The sequence below is a fragment of the Bufo gargarizans genome, chromosome 9 (genome assembly GCF_014858855.1).
Source record: "Bufo gargarizans isolate SCDJY-AF-19 chromosome 9, ASM1485885v1, whole genome shotgun sequence".
Classification (NCBI taxonomy): Eukaryota; Metazoa; Chordata; class Amphibia; order Anura; family Bufonidae; genus Bufo; species Bufo gargarizans.
The window spans coordinates 82,101,975-82,114,053 of NC_058088.1; the positions used below are offsets into that span (position 1 = coordinate 82,101,975).

The 12,079-nt window shown below is 42.9% G+C and overlaps 2 protein-coding genes across 2 annotated transcripts; one reads left to right on the top strand and one right to left on the bottom strand.

Annotated features, from left to right (window-relative positions):
- Positions 1–80: 80 nt before the first annotated feature.
- Positions 81–5,289, top strand: NDUFA1 (NADH:ubiquinone oxidoreductase subunit A1). Its single transcript, XM_044305321.1, has 3 exons — positions 81–283; positions 4,504–4,593; positions 5,196–5,289. The coding sequence occupies exons 1-3, from the start codon at positions 182–184 to the stop codon at positions 5,214–5,216; spliced, it is 213 nt and encodes a 70-aa protein (XP_044161256.1). The 5' UTR covers positions 81–181; the 3' UTR covers positions 5,217–5,289.
- A 149-nt stretch (positions 5,290–5,438) lies between these two features.
- LOC122946031 (putative defense protein 3) lies at positions 5,439–11,568 on the bottom strand. The gene is made up of 5 exons (XM_044305319.1): positions 11,284–11,568; positions 10,237–10,349; positions 9,150–9,265; positions 7,578–7,642; positions 5,439–6,520 (listed from the first exon to the last, which is right to left on the bottom strand). The coding sequence occupies exons 1-5, from the start codon at positions 11,498–11,500 to the stop codon at positions 6,372–6,374; spliced, it is 660 nt and encodes a 219-aa protein (XP_044161254.1). The 5' UTR covers positions 11,501–11,568; the 3' UTR covers positions 5,439–6,371.
- Between the last annotated feature and the right edge of the window lie 511 nt (positions 11,569–12,079).

Sequence of the window (12,079 nt, forward strand, 5' to 3'; positions counted from 1 at the left end):
TTATTTTCATTATGTCACTCATTAGTCCTTAGCTATCGGCTTTGCCAGTAGCAAATATGGCGGACTTGTGTGTCGGAAATAGCACGCTGTGCATGCTGGTCTGGCAGAGTGACCCTGAGCTGCTCCCGGGTCTGTCTTCTCTGCAGTACATCTACCGGGGGGAGACCGGAGTAGCGCCGCTATGTGGTACGAAATCCTGCCTGGGTTTGCTATTATGACCGTTTGTCTCATGATTCCGGGAATATCCACCATATACATTAACCGCTTCACTAACGGAGGCAAGGTGAGTGACCGTCTGCACTGTAACCTGTCATCAGACCGCACGGGGCCCCACACCACCAAGAGTGGCATGATTAGGAAAATATATATGATAATGCTCACAGTGATGTCACATTGGTGGGATAATGTGCTCAGTGAAGTTACAGCACATCAATCAGGCTCACAGTGGTATCACAACAGTATAATCATGCTAGAAAAGAATGTGGAACAGGGCACACTAGGAGATGCAAGAAATATATATTTTTATTTATTATATTGATAATGTAAAAATGGACCTCACTTTAAAACCATTTAGAAGAATTGTGTAAAAATATTGGTAAGTGGCAACCATCGATTATCTAAATAATAACATAATAAGATTGAATATATAAATAGCAGCAAAAAATGATCGGATAAATAATCAAATAAATAGTGCACAGTCCCAATAGCAATATATCGATAGGGCCAAACTGCAATGAATCAGAAGTCAATGGTAAATCCACTATTGAAATTTCGAAGTTCCTTAACGTAATCCACCAGAACCAATCCGTCCTATGACTGTTATTAACTGCCTCAGGACCGCCGCACGCAGGATTGCGTCCTGGCGGCGGCCCTGTTATTCCTCCTGGACGCGCCGGCGCGTCCTCTTGCGAGAGGCGAGATTTCCTGTGAACGCGCGCACACAGGAGCGCGCGTTCACAGGATCCGGAGGTAAACGAGTGATCGCCGCTGGCAGGCTGTAGATGCGATTTATTTATTTTACTTTAATTTTTTTAACCCCAATAAGGTATATTAGACGCTGTTTTGATAACAGCGTCTAATATACCTGCTACCTGGTCCTCTGGTGGTCCCTTTTGCTTGGATCGACCACCAGAGGACACAGGCAGCTCTGTAAGTAGCACCAACGACCACACTACACTACACTACACTACACCCCCCCCCCCCCTGTCACTTACTAACCCCTGATCACCCCGTCATTGATCACCCCCCTGTAAGGCTCCATTCAGACATCCTTATGTGTTTTGCGCAAAACACATACGGACGTCTGAATGGAGCCTTACAGGGGGGTGATCACCCCATATAGACTCCCTGATCACCCCCCTGTAAGGCTCCATTCAGACGTCCATATGTGTTTTGCAGATCTGCAAAACACGGACACCAGCAATGTGCTTTCCGCGTTTTGCGGATCCGCACATTGCCAGAACTATATAGAAAATGCCTTTTCTTGTCCGGACATGTTCTATAGGCTCTACAAAAAACGCAGTGTTCGCCCGATCAGGCCTGATCTTGTGCGCACACTTGCGTTCAGTCCGCCCCACCGCAGTGACAGAATTATTATTTTTTTCTGATCACTGCAAAAACACCGTAAAATCGCTGCGGCGCTATAAAGATCACTTTTGAGGGGCATGGCGAGTTCATAGAAGATTTTTTATTTTTTTGGGCACAAGTTAGCGGGAATTGACACCACTGAGGAAGGGGTGAACATGTATACCCCGAAACACGTCTGGTGCCACATCCCCCACAATTTGTGACCAGATACATCAAAACCCATTGGCCGAAACCGACCTGAAATAAGTGGGATTCATCAGCTTTGAAAGGGACCTACGTGTTTTTGACGGCCAACACAGAAAGGGACCGGGATAACACTAGCTGTTGAACAGCAGCCCGCCAGCGTGGTCTTCATTAGAAGTAATTACTCCCTATACTTCAGTGCGACAACATTATCGGCACAACGCAGGGAGCAACAATATCCCAAAGTTCGGTAAAGTCTTATTCGATGGAAGCTGGATTAAAGGTAATTCAATAATCGCTTGCAAGCTGTAAAGTAGCGGGAGATGCCGCTACTCATCCTGTTTGAGTGGGACGCCGCTCTGCTCAGGAGAGTTTTACACTATATCTATTTAATAACAGTCATAGGACGGATTGGTTCTGGTGGATTAAGTTAAGGAACTTCGAAATTTCAATAGTGGATTTACCATTGACTTCTGATTCATTGCAGTTTGGCCCTATCGATATATTGCTATTGGGACTGTGCACTATTTATTCGATTATTTATCCGATCATTTTTTGCTGCTATTTATATATTCGATCTTATTATGTTATTATTTAGAATAATCGATTTTTGCCACTTACCAATATTTTTGCACGATTCTTCTAAATGGTTTTAAAGTGAGGTCCATTTTTACATTATTAATATAATAATAAATAAAAATATATATTTCTTGCATCTCCTAGTGTGCCCTGTTCCACATTCCTTTCTAGCACACAATACATTTATCGAGTGTGTGTTCTCGATAGGTAAGGAGCACCTCTTTTTTTGGGTTTCAGATATCCTTGTGCGACATCCTACTTTATAATAGTATAATCATGGTGATGTCACGGCACAGAAATAATGCATAAAGTAATGCACTCGTCCACACACATCACTAACCGCACGTATTTCTGAGCAGAGATGGGCCCCCTTAGTTATTGTGGCCCCATAGCGGCTGCTATGCCCGCTACCCTGATGAATCAGACGATCACTGTCTTGGGCTTCTGTATTTGTTAGTGATCCCCGAGCTAGCAGTCTTCTCACTGCAGATGTCATCGGGACAAGTCCCTTTAAATAAGCCGTCCTAATACAGCTCCACATACTAACTTATAGCCTCCTGATCAGGGGCAATAGCACCTGCCCCAATACCCCGTACTTTTTCTTTTAGGGGGAAATTGGGCTCTGGGGTGTTGGGTTTTGTTCCTCTCGGAGATGGGTGTCACCACAGGTGACTGACAGCTGCTTATCCTTCTCATCTCCATGCGGCAGTATACATGCTCCACAGGATGTCTTGAATATCTGATAGGTGGCGATCCACTTATCGGAAGAACATATTAGATGGCTGCACAGGGGACCCCCGTGCTCTTCATTCCATAAGATGATTGCAGTAGTTATGTCTAATGGATGTGGCTGATCAGTTTCCATGTATGTGCTTCAATAGTAACAATTATTAGGCCTGTTCCCCCAGTAAATACATGTAGGACAATGTGCAAGAACGAGGAATGGTAACAGAAACGTGCAGCTGGTCTTGTTTGAAAGCTGACATTCCAAGCTTTCAGACAATACAGAATGACAGCAATATGTGCAGTACAGGGGAAGATATCACTGATAGAAATCAGGATGCTGTGAATGCAGCTGAAAGTGAACGTAAAATCAGGTTTTAGCCGCGATTATTCCGACCCGATTTCTAACAGTGATTTCTCCTCTGTTGCTTGGACTTCAAACAAGACCAGTTGCATGTTTCTAGCTGCTACCATTCAGGAGATAGCAGCCCCCCCTCCAGTTAGCTACTTTTACCACTGCCGGAGCAGGACCCGGGCTGAACAGTGAGGTGGTTAACATCCTCTGATGCCAGTGCAGGTGCTGCAATAATAATCGGAATGGAGGGGCTTTCAAAACGTAAGTGGGTTATCGGAAAACACCTTTAAAGCATAAGGGTGCCTCCACATGTGTTTTATGTGATTTCTTTGTGAATTATGATGCATATTTCTGTGTGGATTGAAATTGCGGTGAGCCCCAATGCGCAGGCAGTTGTGACATAAATGATTATGTGCTGCAAAGACAGTTGAATGCTGTTAAAGGGGTTGTCTTCCTATAGTACTGTCGGAAACTGATCATTACTGCTACTCCCTGTTTTCCTAGCCAGGATCTGTTTACCCGGCTGCAGCAGTGACGTCAAGTGGATAACACGTGACCACTGCAGCCAATCACTGGCATTAGTAGTGAAGCAAAAAGACCACTGATTGGCTGCAGCAGTCACACATTATCAAAGTGACGTCACCACTGCAACTGGGTAAACAGATCCTGTCTGGGAGAACCCAAGCTGTGAAGTGGGACCTGCCAAGTAAGTAGGTTGTCTAGTTTTTCACTGAAACAGGACGACCCCCTTCATTCATTTTATGCCTATTTTAATGTTCTACTCGGTTCAGGAGACACTTCTTTCTTTTATTTTATTTATTTATTTTTATATATTTTATTTTTAGAAATTAAGATGCTTTTGGCATAGGCTTTGGCTAATGTTGAGGCATAGACATCTCGTTCTGGCTGGTGAGACCCCAGTAGATAAAGATTGAGGAGGTTGCAGACTGCTCTAATGTATCCCTTTCCCAATTTCACCATCACTCATCTCTGTAAGGGGCGCATTCACATATTTTTCATATCCTAGCTTCTTGCGTGTTGCTTGTTTGATGTGACAGGTTTGTTGTCTTTTATAGGACAAGAGGATTGCCCGGTTACCCTACCAGTGGTACCTGTTACAAAGAGACAAGAGAGTTTCAGGGGAGCAGCTCTATTATAAATCAAAAGTAAGTAATGTCGTCGCCTGATAAAGAATACACTGCTCCTCAAGAAATCCTGTATAACGATACTAGTTGTATCCATTTAACAGCAGATGTGAATACAATAATGGAGCTAAAATTCAAAAACAAAACAAAAATCACAGAAAATTAAAAACCATGCACAATCCAGGCCCAGGCATCAAATAGTGAATACCTCGGGGCAATCCACTTGATGGTATGTGCCTGGGCTCCTTGCAGTGATGGTCCTGAGTAGATCCGTGCGATATGTGCTCCAAACACTCTTGCTGAGTTGGAAGCACATGGTTTGTCAGGCTGCTGGTTAGCAGGTCAGTATTCATCCGTGTGAGTGAGAGCGTTCACTCGGATCAATGGAAGACGGTGGATACTATATATTGGATAAAAGCCTATGAATTAGTAACCGTCCATAGTGGAGAGTGGGTCCACATGCGGGGTGGTGATATCACTCATATGATAGGCATTGTGGTCAGGTTCCCTCCTCAGTGTCAGTATTTCCGTACTCTAAACCTGGTTACAAAATGGAATCAGACTTCCATTACAAATCTATTGATGGGAAATTGTCTTTAACGCTTTCTTTTTCTATTTTCCAGGGCTTGGAAAATATCCATTAAGATGAATTGCTGACTGTGAAGATCTTTCCCGAATGTTGGATTTCAATAAAATTGATGCACGATGTAAAATAAACCCATTCTCGGTTTCACAATGATTTAGCATACTTGTATTTAAAAAGTATAATTATTACATTTCTTTTAACATATGGCTCACAGGGGGTTAAAAATGTAAAAAAGGGCATACTCCCGCTTAACCAGATTCCCTGTTGCTGCCGTCTTAGCCACCAGACTTCCATCTTTTATGCATGTTTAAAGGGAATTTTAATACTGATGTCCTATCCTCAGCATAGCCCATCCGTTTCCGAGAGTCGGGGTCTGACATCCCGCACACCCCGCTAATCTGCTATTACTGAGTAGCTCTGGACACTGGTGGACGATGCTGGTTATTACAGCGCTGATCCCATTGAAGTGAATGAGGGGAGCATTGCAGTTACCAACTCCGTTCACTACACAATGGACCGGGTATGTGTGTATTTCTGGCGACAGAGGAGCTACTTTAGTAACAACTGATCGGTGAAGTGTCAGAGCCTTGACAATCAGATATTGATGGCGTATGTTATTATGATCATGAAATACCCCTTTAAGCCCGCCTTACCCATTAGATATATGTTAGAGAAGTGGACCAGACGACCATATAATGTGTATTGCGGCCTCCCGACTCTCCTCAAAGTCAGTCTGTCAGTGATCTCTTCCAATGACTACACATGATGCTGTTACTTCTGGTCATTAGATCTGCAGACCGGCCTAAAATGGGTGCCAAAATGGGCTTGTATAATCATTGTGTGAAACTGGCTTTAATGCGTCTGCTAAACGCTGGTGGCGTTCCATAAAGATATGACGCCGGTGTCTGTTTTGTGGGAGTCCAACTGCTGTTATATGCACCTTCATGTCAATCAGTCACAATGACGGGTATCCAGCATCTGAGACCCCCACTTATGATGAAAGCAAATCCATCCAGCACTGCATGTACAGACGCCACACTATTGATATACATGTGACTGATGGTTTCCAAAATTAAGGCGTGAATGTAATGTAGCCCCTAAAATTATGCATGACAACTTATTTCTATTTTTTTTTCCAAGTTCACTTTTTATTTTTGGCATAATCATGGAAATGACTTTCTGTCTTTACTCATGATGATGAAACATTAATTGTTCATAGCAAAAGGGGCCACTCTACCAAGAACAATACAAGTTGAAGGCACATAAACAGGTAAAGGGCCGGCTCCCAGGCCATTCCACTACTGTCCAAGAACAGTCCTGATTTCCCAGTGTTTTTATCCATGCTGCATGTAGTTGTTGGATCTGTTGAATAGAAAAAAAGAAATGAAACCAATAATGTATATTTAGGGTAGTATTATAATTTCTGTAAAAATATTTCAATATTCTAGTTTGATTATAAAGATACCTATAATTCTAATAAAGTCCTATTCACAGGGGTCCAATAAGCTGCCATTTGTAAGGTCTTCATTGGAGATCAGTGGCCAGAAGATGACTTCTTGGAGAGGTTTTTCTTACTGTGACTACATTATTCCATACGCCCTATTATGAACTTTTCTACAATAAAAAAAAACTTTGGGGGAAATTCATTATCCCCCCCCCCCCCCCCCCCCCCCCCCCCCCCATATGCCTGTATTGCGTTGTTTCTAGTCGCAAAAGGCATTTTACTCCCCCCCCCCCATGCCAATTTAACAAAAATGTGGTGTGGCCAAATAATGACCGAAATCTATGGTTAGATTTCATTCCGGCACATGGACTGCCGGAGAAGAAGTCATAATTTACATGGCACTGCAGGCCCCATCAAGACTGGTGCAGCAAATGCTGGTTTTGATGAATCTGACCCATAACATTTGTATTTTTTCATCGACTGAGTTGTGTGGGTGTTTTTTTTTGCGGGACAAGTTATAGTTGTGTTTTATTAGTGCCATTTTTGGGTATATGACATTGTGATCACCTAATCGGCACCCCTATATGGCAGGCCCTTAGCACCCAATGACTGCCCCGTTGGGGGGTAAGAAAAGCTCTCTCCGTCACTAACCCCCCTTAGATGCTGCAGCCAGCATTGACGGTGGCATCTAAGTGAGTCTGCAGAGTCAAAAATCTTTTACTCCTTGATGTACACATCATTTGTGCAGTGGGGTTGTAAATTTAGCTTTTCTTATGTATATGATGGATAAAAGTGTATTTGTGGCTAACTTATACCAAATCTGGATTTTCACATTTGACTTTGTGAACAATATTTGTACAAGTTTTATTGTACCGTGTTCTCTGAAGAATTTCACTGGTAACGGGTATACTTATTGAAGAGGAATTTTGTTTTTGTTTTTTTCTATGTCCTAATATATTGAGCCATTATACGTACCTCTATAGATAATAGCAGACCTGACTCCGAGCCAGTAGACATTAAATGACTCCGCTACCGTGGCTCTAATTAAAAATAAATCACAAATTATTCAGAAATTCCATATCTATGATCATTTATTTGTAAATGATGCTGTGATAATATACCAACATGTATCCACGAAGAAATGATCAGACATCAATGTATCCTATGTACACAGCTACACTGTTTATGATCAAATCAGTCCACATGGGTCACATGGATAATACACAATTTTATTATATCAGCGTATTACAGTTCCTTGTGTGTGGGAAGAGCAGGTGACCTCCTCTCATTTCTGAATAGAGGGGGGGGGGGCACCTACAAAGCATACAGGTAAACAATAAGGCCTAGACTACGCATAGCCTTTTTGTAGCATGGCTAGTTAAAGCAGTGAAAAGGAGTACCTTCAGTTATATGCAATCAGTATTGCCGCAAAAAGTCTCTGTATAACCAGGCTTTAAAGAGGTCTTCCAAGAAGGGTCCCTTATCCCCTGCCCACAGGATAGGGCATAAAATAACGAATCGCTAGAGTTCTGACAGCTGGACCTTCCATAATGAGAAGAACGGGTCCTGGAATCCCCATGAGAATGCAATGGTAATGCTCATACAGGGGTGGACTAGCCATAGACCCTACAGGGAAATTTCCCAGTGGGCCGAGGCTGCCCGAGCCCTCCTTTATGGTTGCGGCCGGGTACAAAATTATCTAATGCTTTCAGTATTAATGTAGGAGCATCAGGCACATATGCACCTGACCAATTGCCATAGGTGCCCATCTGAATTCTACTGTAGCGCCATCATCAGGACAGTGATACAGTTGTAGGCTGTGGCGAGGGCGACAAGATTTTGTGCTGCACTGTAGTATTGCTATTTCTGTTGCCCCTGCCAGGCTGGCCCAATATACTGTACTTGTGTTGACCCGCTTTGTTACCCACCTACAACATGGAGTCACCTTTGGGCTTTTTTTTTCCAGGGCCACTTTAAGTTCCCAGTCTGTCCTTGTGCTCATGTGTGACTACCACTCTGTTCTCTTATATGGGACTATCAGAGATAGCACTCAGTTCTATCTCCATCCGTCTCAGATTGGAAAACCTCTTTATTAAGGCCCATGCACACGGCCGTATACGTTTTTGCAGTCTGCAGTTTGCGGATCCACAAATGCACCTTCCGCATTTTGTGGAACGGAACATCCAGCCCATAGTGCTATCCTTTTTCCATAATGTGGACAAGAATAGGACATGTTCTATAATTTTACAGGTGCCGTAGAACAGACAAACTGTGCTGTCTGCATCTTTTGTGGCCCCACTGAAGAGAATGGGTAAGCATCGGACCCGCAAAAAATACGGATCGGATGCGCACCAAAAATATATTTGCGTGAGCCCTTAATGTGCAGGATATAGCCTCCACCATGGATGGCTACATGTGTACATCATACCACCAGGCAATTTGGGGTTAACCACTTCCAGTTGAAATGCGATCTCTTGTAAATGGTTCAGTGATCATACTTAATAAGAAATATGTTTAGGGCATCAATCTCCACTGCTGTTTACTTACACAAAGAACAAGACATACGGGCAACTTGAATTTGGTGGCATCCAGATATACGTGGTAGACTGGTTTTTTAAGTTGGTGTTAGCGTGTGTAATAGAACCAACTGTATTTCCAGGACACTAGGATAAAAAATAATAATTATAGACGGCACTGACTTTCAGTTTATGTATATCATTAGTAGGTCTGATAACAAGTATGATTTGTACATAAATCGCACATTTATCCATAATGTGAATCGACAGACTTGGTGCTAAGTAAAAACTGCTGTTAGGGGGTTGTGCCAGCACTAAATGTTGTTTTAATATAATTCTGCATGAAAAAAACTACTAAGGTGGACGCACATGCTCAGTTCCATCCTTCAGCTGCCACCAGCCATATCTTCTGTTAGAAGCTGGGACCATTACATGGAGAGCATGAAGGACATCTAGTAGAGCAATGAATGGGGGAGCTCTGGATCCATGTGAGGTACAGGGCTGGGTCTGGCTTTGTTAGAAAGAGATTGTCATAACTCCTTTTTTGCACATTGGACTGTAGCTATACCTCCAAAATTATGATGTAACACGTTTAGCAGCTGTTATACTGTGCTCAGATGACTATGAGAAAATACGTCAAAGGGAAAAAAACTAAATCTATTTAAAATGTCTTTGTTAGTCCATATGTGGGACCAGTTTGATGACTGTAACAGTCAATATGGACCAGACTGTGCAAGACTGCATTGGTGTAATGATTGGTCACCAGATGGCCCTTCGTTCAACAGTTGTTCGACATATCCACCTACTTCGACATATGTACGACCACCTTTAGAATATGGACAAATCTGTATCATTCTATTGGTACTGAAAAAAAGTAATTAGAAAATACAATAGACGTTTGTTTAACTCAGTTACATGGCAGTGAAGGTGGGTTAATCATGAATTAAAGGGGTTGTCCAGTCAATGTTTCTAACGTGCCTGAATAAACAAAACACCGCTCTGCGGTTCCACTGCGCCTGCGCCGGTCTCTGCAGGGAATGTGCAGTGACACAGGGTTGTCGGCTCCTCGGATGGGTAACCCCTTTAATACTGTTAGTAATTGACAACCATAATTTTACCGGCAATATCTTGGTGTCCTTTGGAGGTTCAAGCCATGTCCCATACAGCGTAGTCTTTGCAAATGTCCTGGTTTGAAGCAAGATTCCTCTATATGGAGGGCCCAGTATTTGTACTACAAAGATAAATATTTCCCCATTAAAAAGTAACAACTGACCACCTATAGTACCTTGTTTCATCTGAATCATCTGAAAAAGTGCAATAAGGTCACACCCAAAGCTGAGGGCTGAGTCACATCTGTGTTTACCTGATCCAGCAGAGGAGCCAGAGTTCACCGGATTCGGCATAGCCGGAAACAGCTGTGCACCAGCAGATTCCATTGACTGTAAAGGAATCCGGCTGCTTTCTGGCATACTGTAAGTGCCGGCTTTGACCAGACGAAAAGCTCTGCATGCAGGACTTTTTGTCTGCCCGACATCAGCACTTGTGCAGGAAAGTGGCAGGATCACATTATAGTCAATGAGGCTCGGCTTTGCCAGATCTGGTGAACTCCAGCAGTCTGTTCTTCTGCTGGAACGTCCTACCGGATCAGGTAAACAGAGATGTGAATCCGCCCTAACATAAATGCTATACATAATACTAATGCATGCTAATATCATTTACACTATCAGAATAAAGTAACCTGTATTTAACCTTTTTAAAATATTACAATTTCACGTATTGTGGTTACTTATTATGAGACTACCATTTCTTGATGTAAAATACTATTTTCTGTCTGGTGGCACTATATGTCCAGGTAAAAATAAATTTACATGAATCTACTTTCCTCATAATATTTATTTTTGTAGTTCTCCCTCGAAGTCTGTGTTTCTAAGCCAAGTGCTCTCTACTTAAATAGAATGACAGAAAGCTATGACTATACTCTGTGCTGACCCTATCAGAAGGGCACCATGAGGGCAGTGTGAGAACCTCTTGACACACGTAACAGTGTGAAGACCTAGGCTGTAGGTAGTTGTTCAGTCCCACAGTCTGCATGCATCTTGACTGGTCTCACACGCAATGATTCCTCAGCATACAGTTAGTTATGGGTAATGGTTTAGGACTCTTACCTTGTATGGGTTTGCCACTTTGGTAGGAACTAGAGTTGATCTTCATTATGTAGGGTGCAGGTTTTGGCTGAGGGTAGACTCCAACATGACCAGGCTTCATTGTCTCGCAAGTAGATATTGGTGCCCCATTTGGGTAGGAGAATGATATTGGGCAGCAGGTCACTAGCACCAGCAGTAAGGACACATTAAGTTGTTTCATCTTGCTGGATGAGAACATGATCTGTCTGCAGACTCCAGAAGGCAGGGATTATAACTGTCTAATAACCACGCGCTGAACCTTTCTGCAAATTTGGCTTTAAGTCACAGTTCACCAATTTGTTGCAGTTATAAAATGGAGTTGGCATCTCTTTCTAAGTTCATTCTAGTCTGTGAAATCAATGATTTGTGGACCAGTCTTGCAGACAGACTAAGGATGTAATGCGTAAGCAGATTAGATTGTCCTGAACACAAGATGTATGTTGTAAGGGAAGGTTCACATACTTTTATTATACCTTTAGTATTAGCGGTTAGAACACCCAGCTAAAGGGGTTCTCCAGGGAAGTCTTTGACTAAATTCTAGCTTTCATTCTGTGGAAGGAAGATCATTTCTCAACCATTTAACTTTCTGTTGTGCTGCCAATTCCGCAATCTGGCCTGTGCCAGTGTCACCGCCTGACTGGCTGCGGGCTCTTCTGCTTATGTCCCGACCTGATGTTCTCCTATGGCTGCCTGTCCACTTGACATCAGCAGAAGAGCCCGCAGCCAGGGCTAGATCATCATTGAACCACTTGTTCAAGGCCCTGCTCTGCACATTTAC

Coding starts and splice junctions, on each gene's coding strand:
- NDUFA1 (XM_044305321.1), top strand. CDS start 182: ATGTGGTACGAAATCCTGCCTGGGTTTGCTATTATGACCGTTTGTCTC. Junction 284..4,503: donor GCTTCACTAACGGAGGCAAG/GTGAGTGACCGT, acceptor TGTCTTTTATAG/GACAAGAGGATTGCCCGGTT. Junction 4,594..5,195: donor AGCTCTATTATAAATCAAAA/GTAAGTAATGTC, acceptor TCTATTTTCCAG/GGCTTGGAAAATATCCATTA.
- LOC122946031 (XM_044305319.1), bottom strand. CDS start 11,500: ATGTTCTCATCCAGCAAGATGAAACAACTTAATGTGTCCTTACTGCTG. Junction 9,266..10,236: donor AGGACACCAAGATATTGCCG/GTAAAATTATGG, acceptor TTTTTATCCTAG/TGTCCTGGAAATACAGTTGG. Junction 6,521..7,577: donor GTCTGCTATTATCTATAGAG/GTACGTATAATG, acceptor TCTATTCAACAG/ATCCAACAACTACATGCAGC.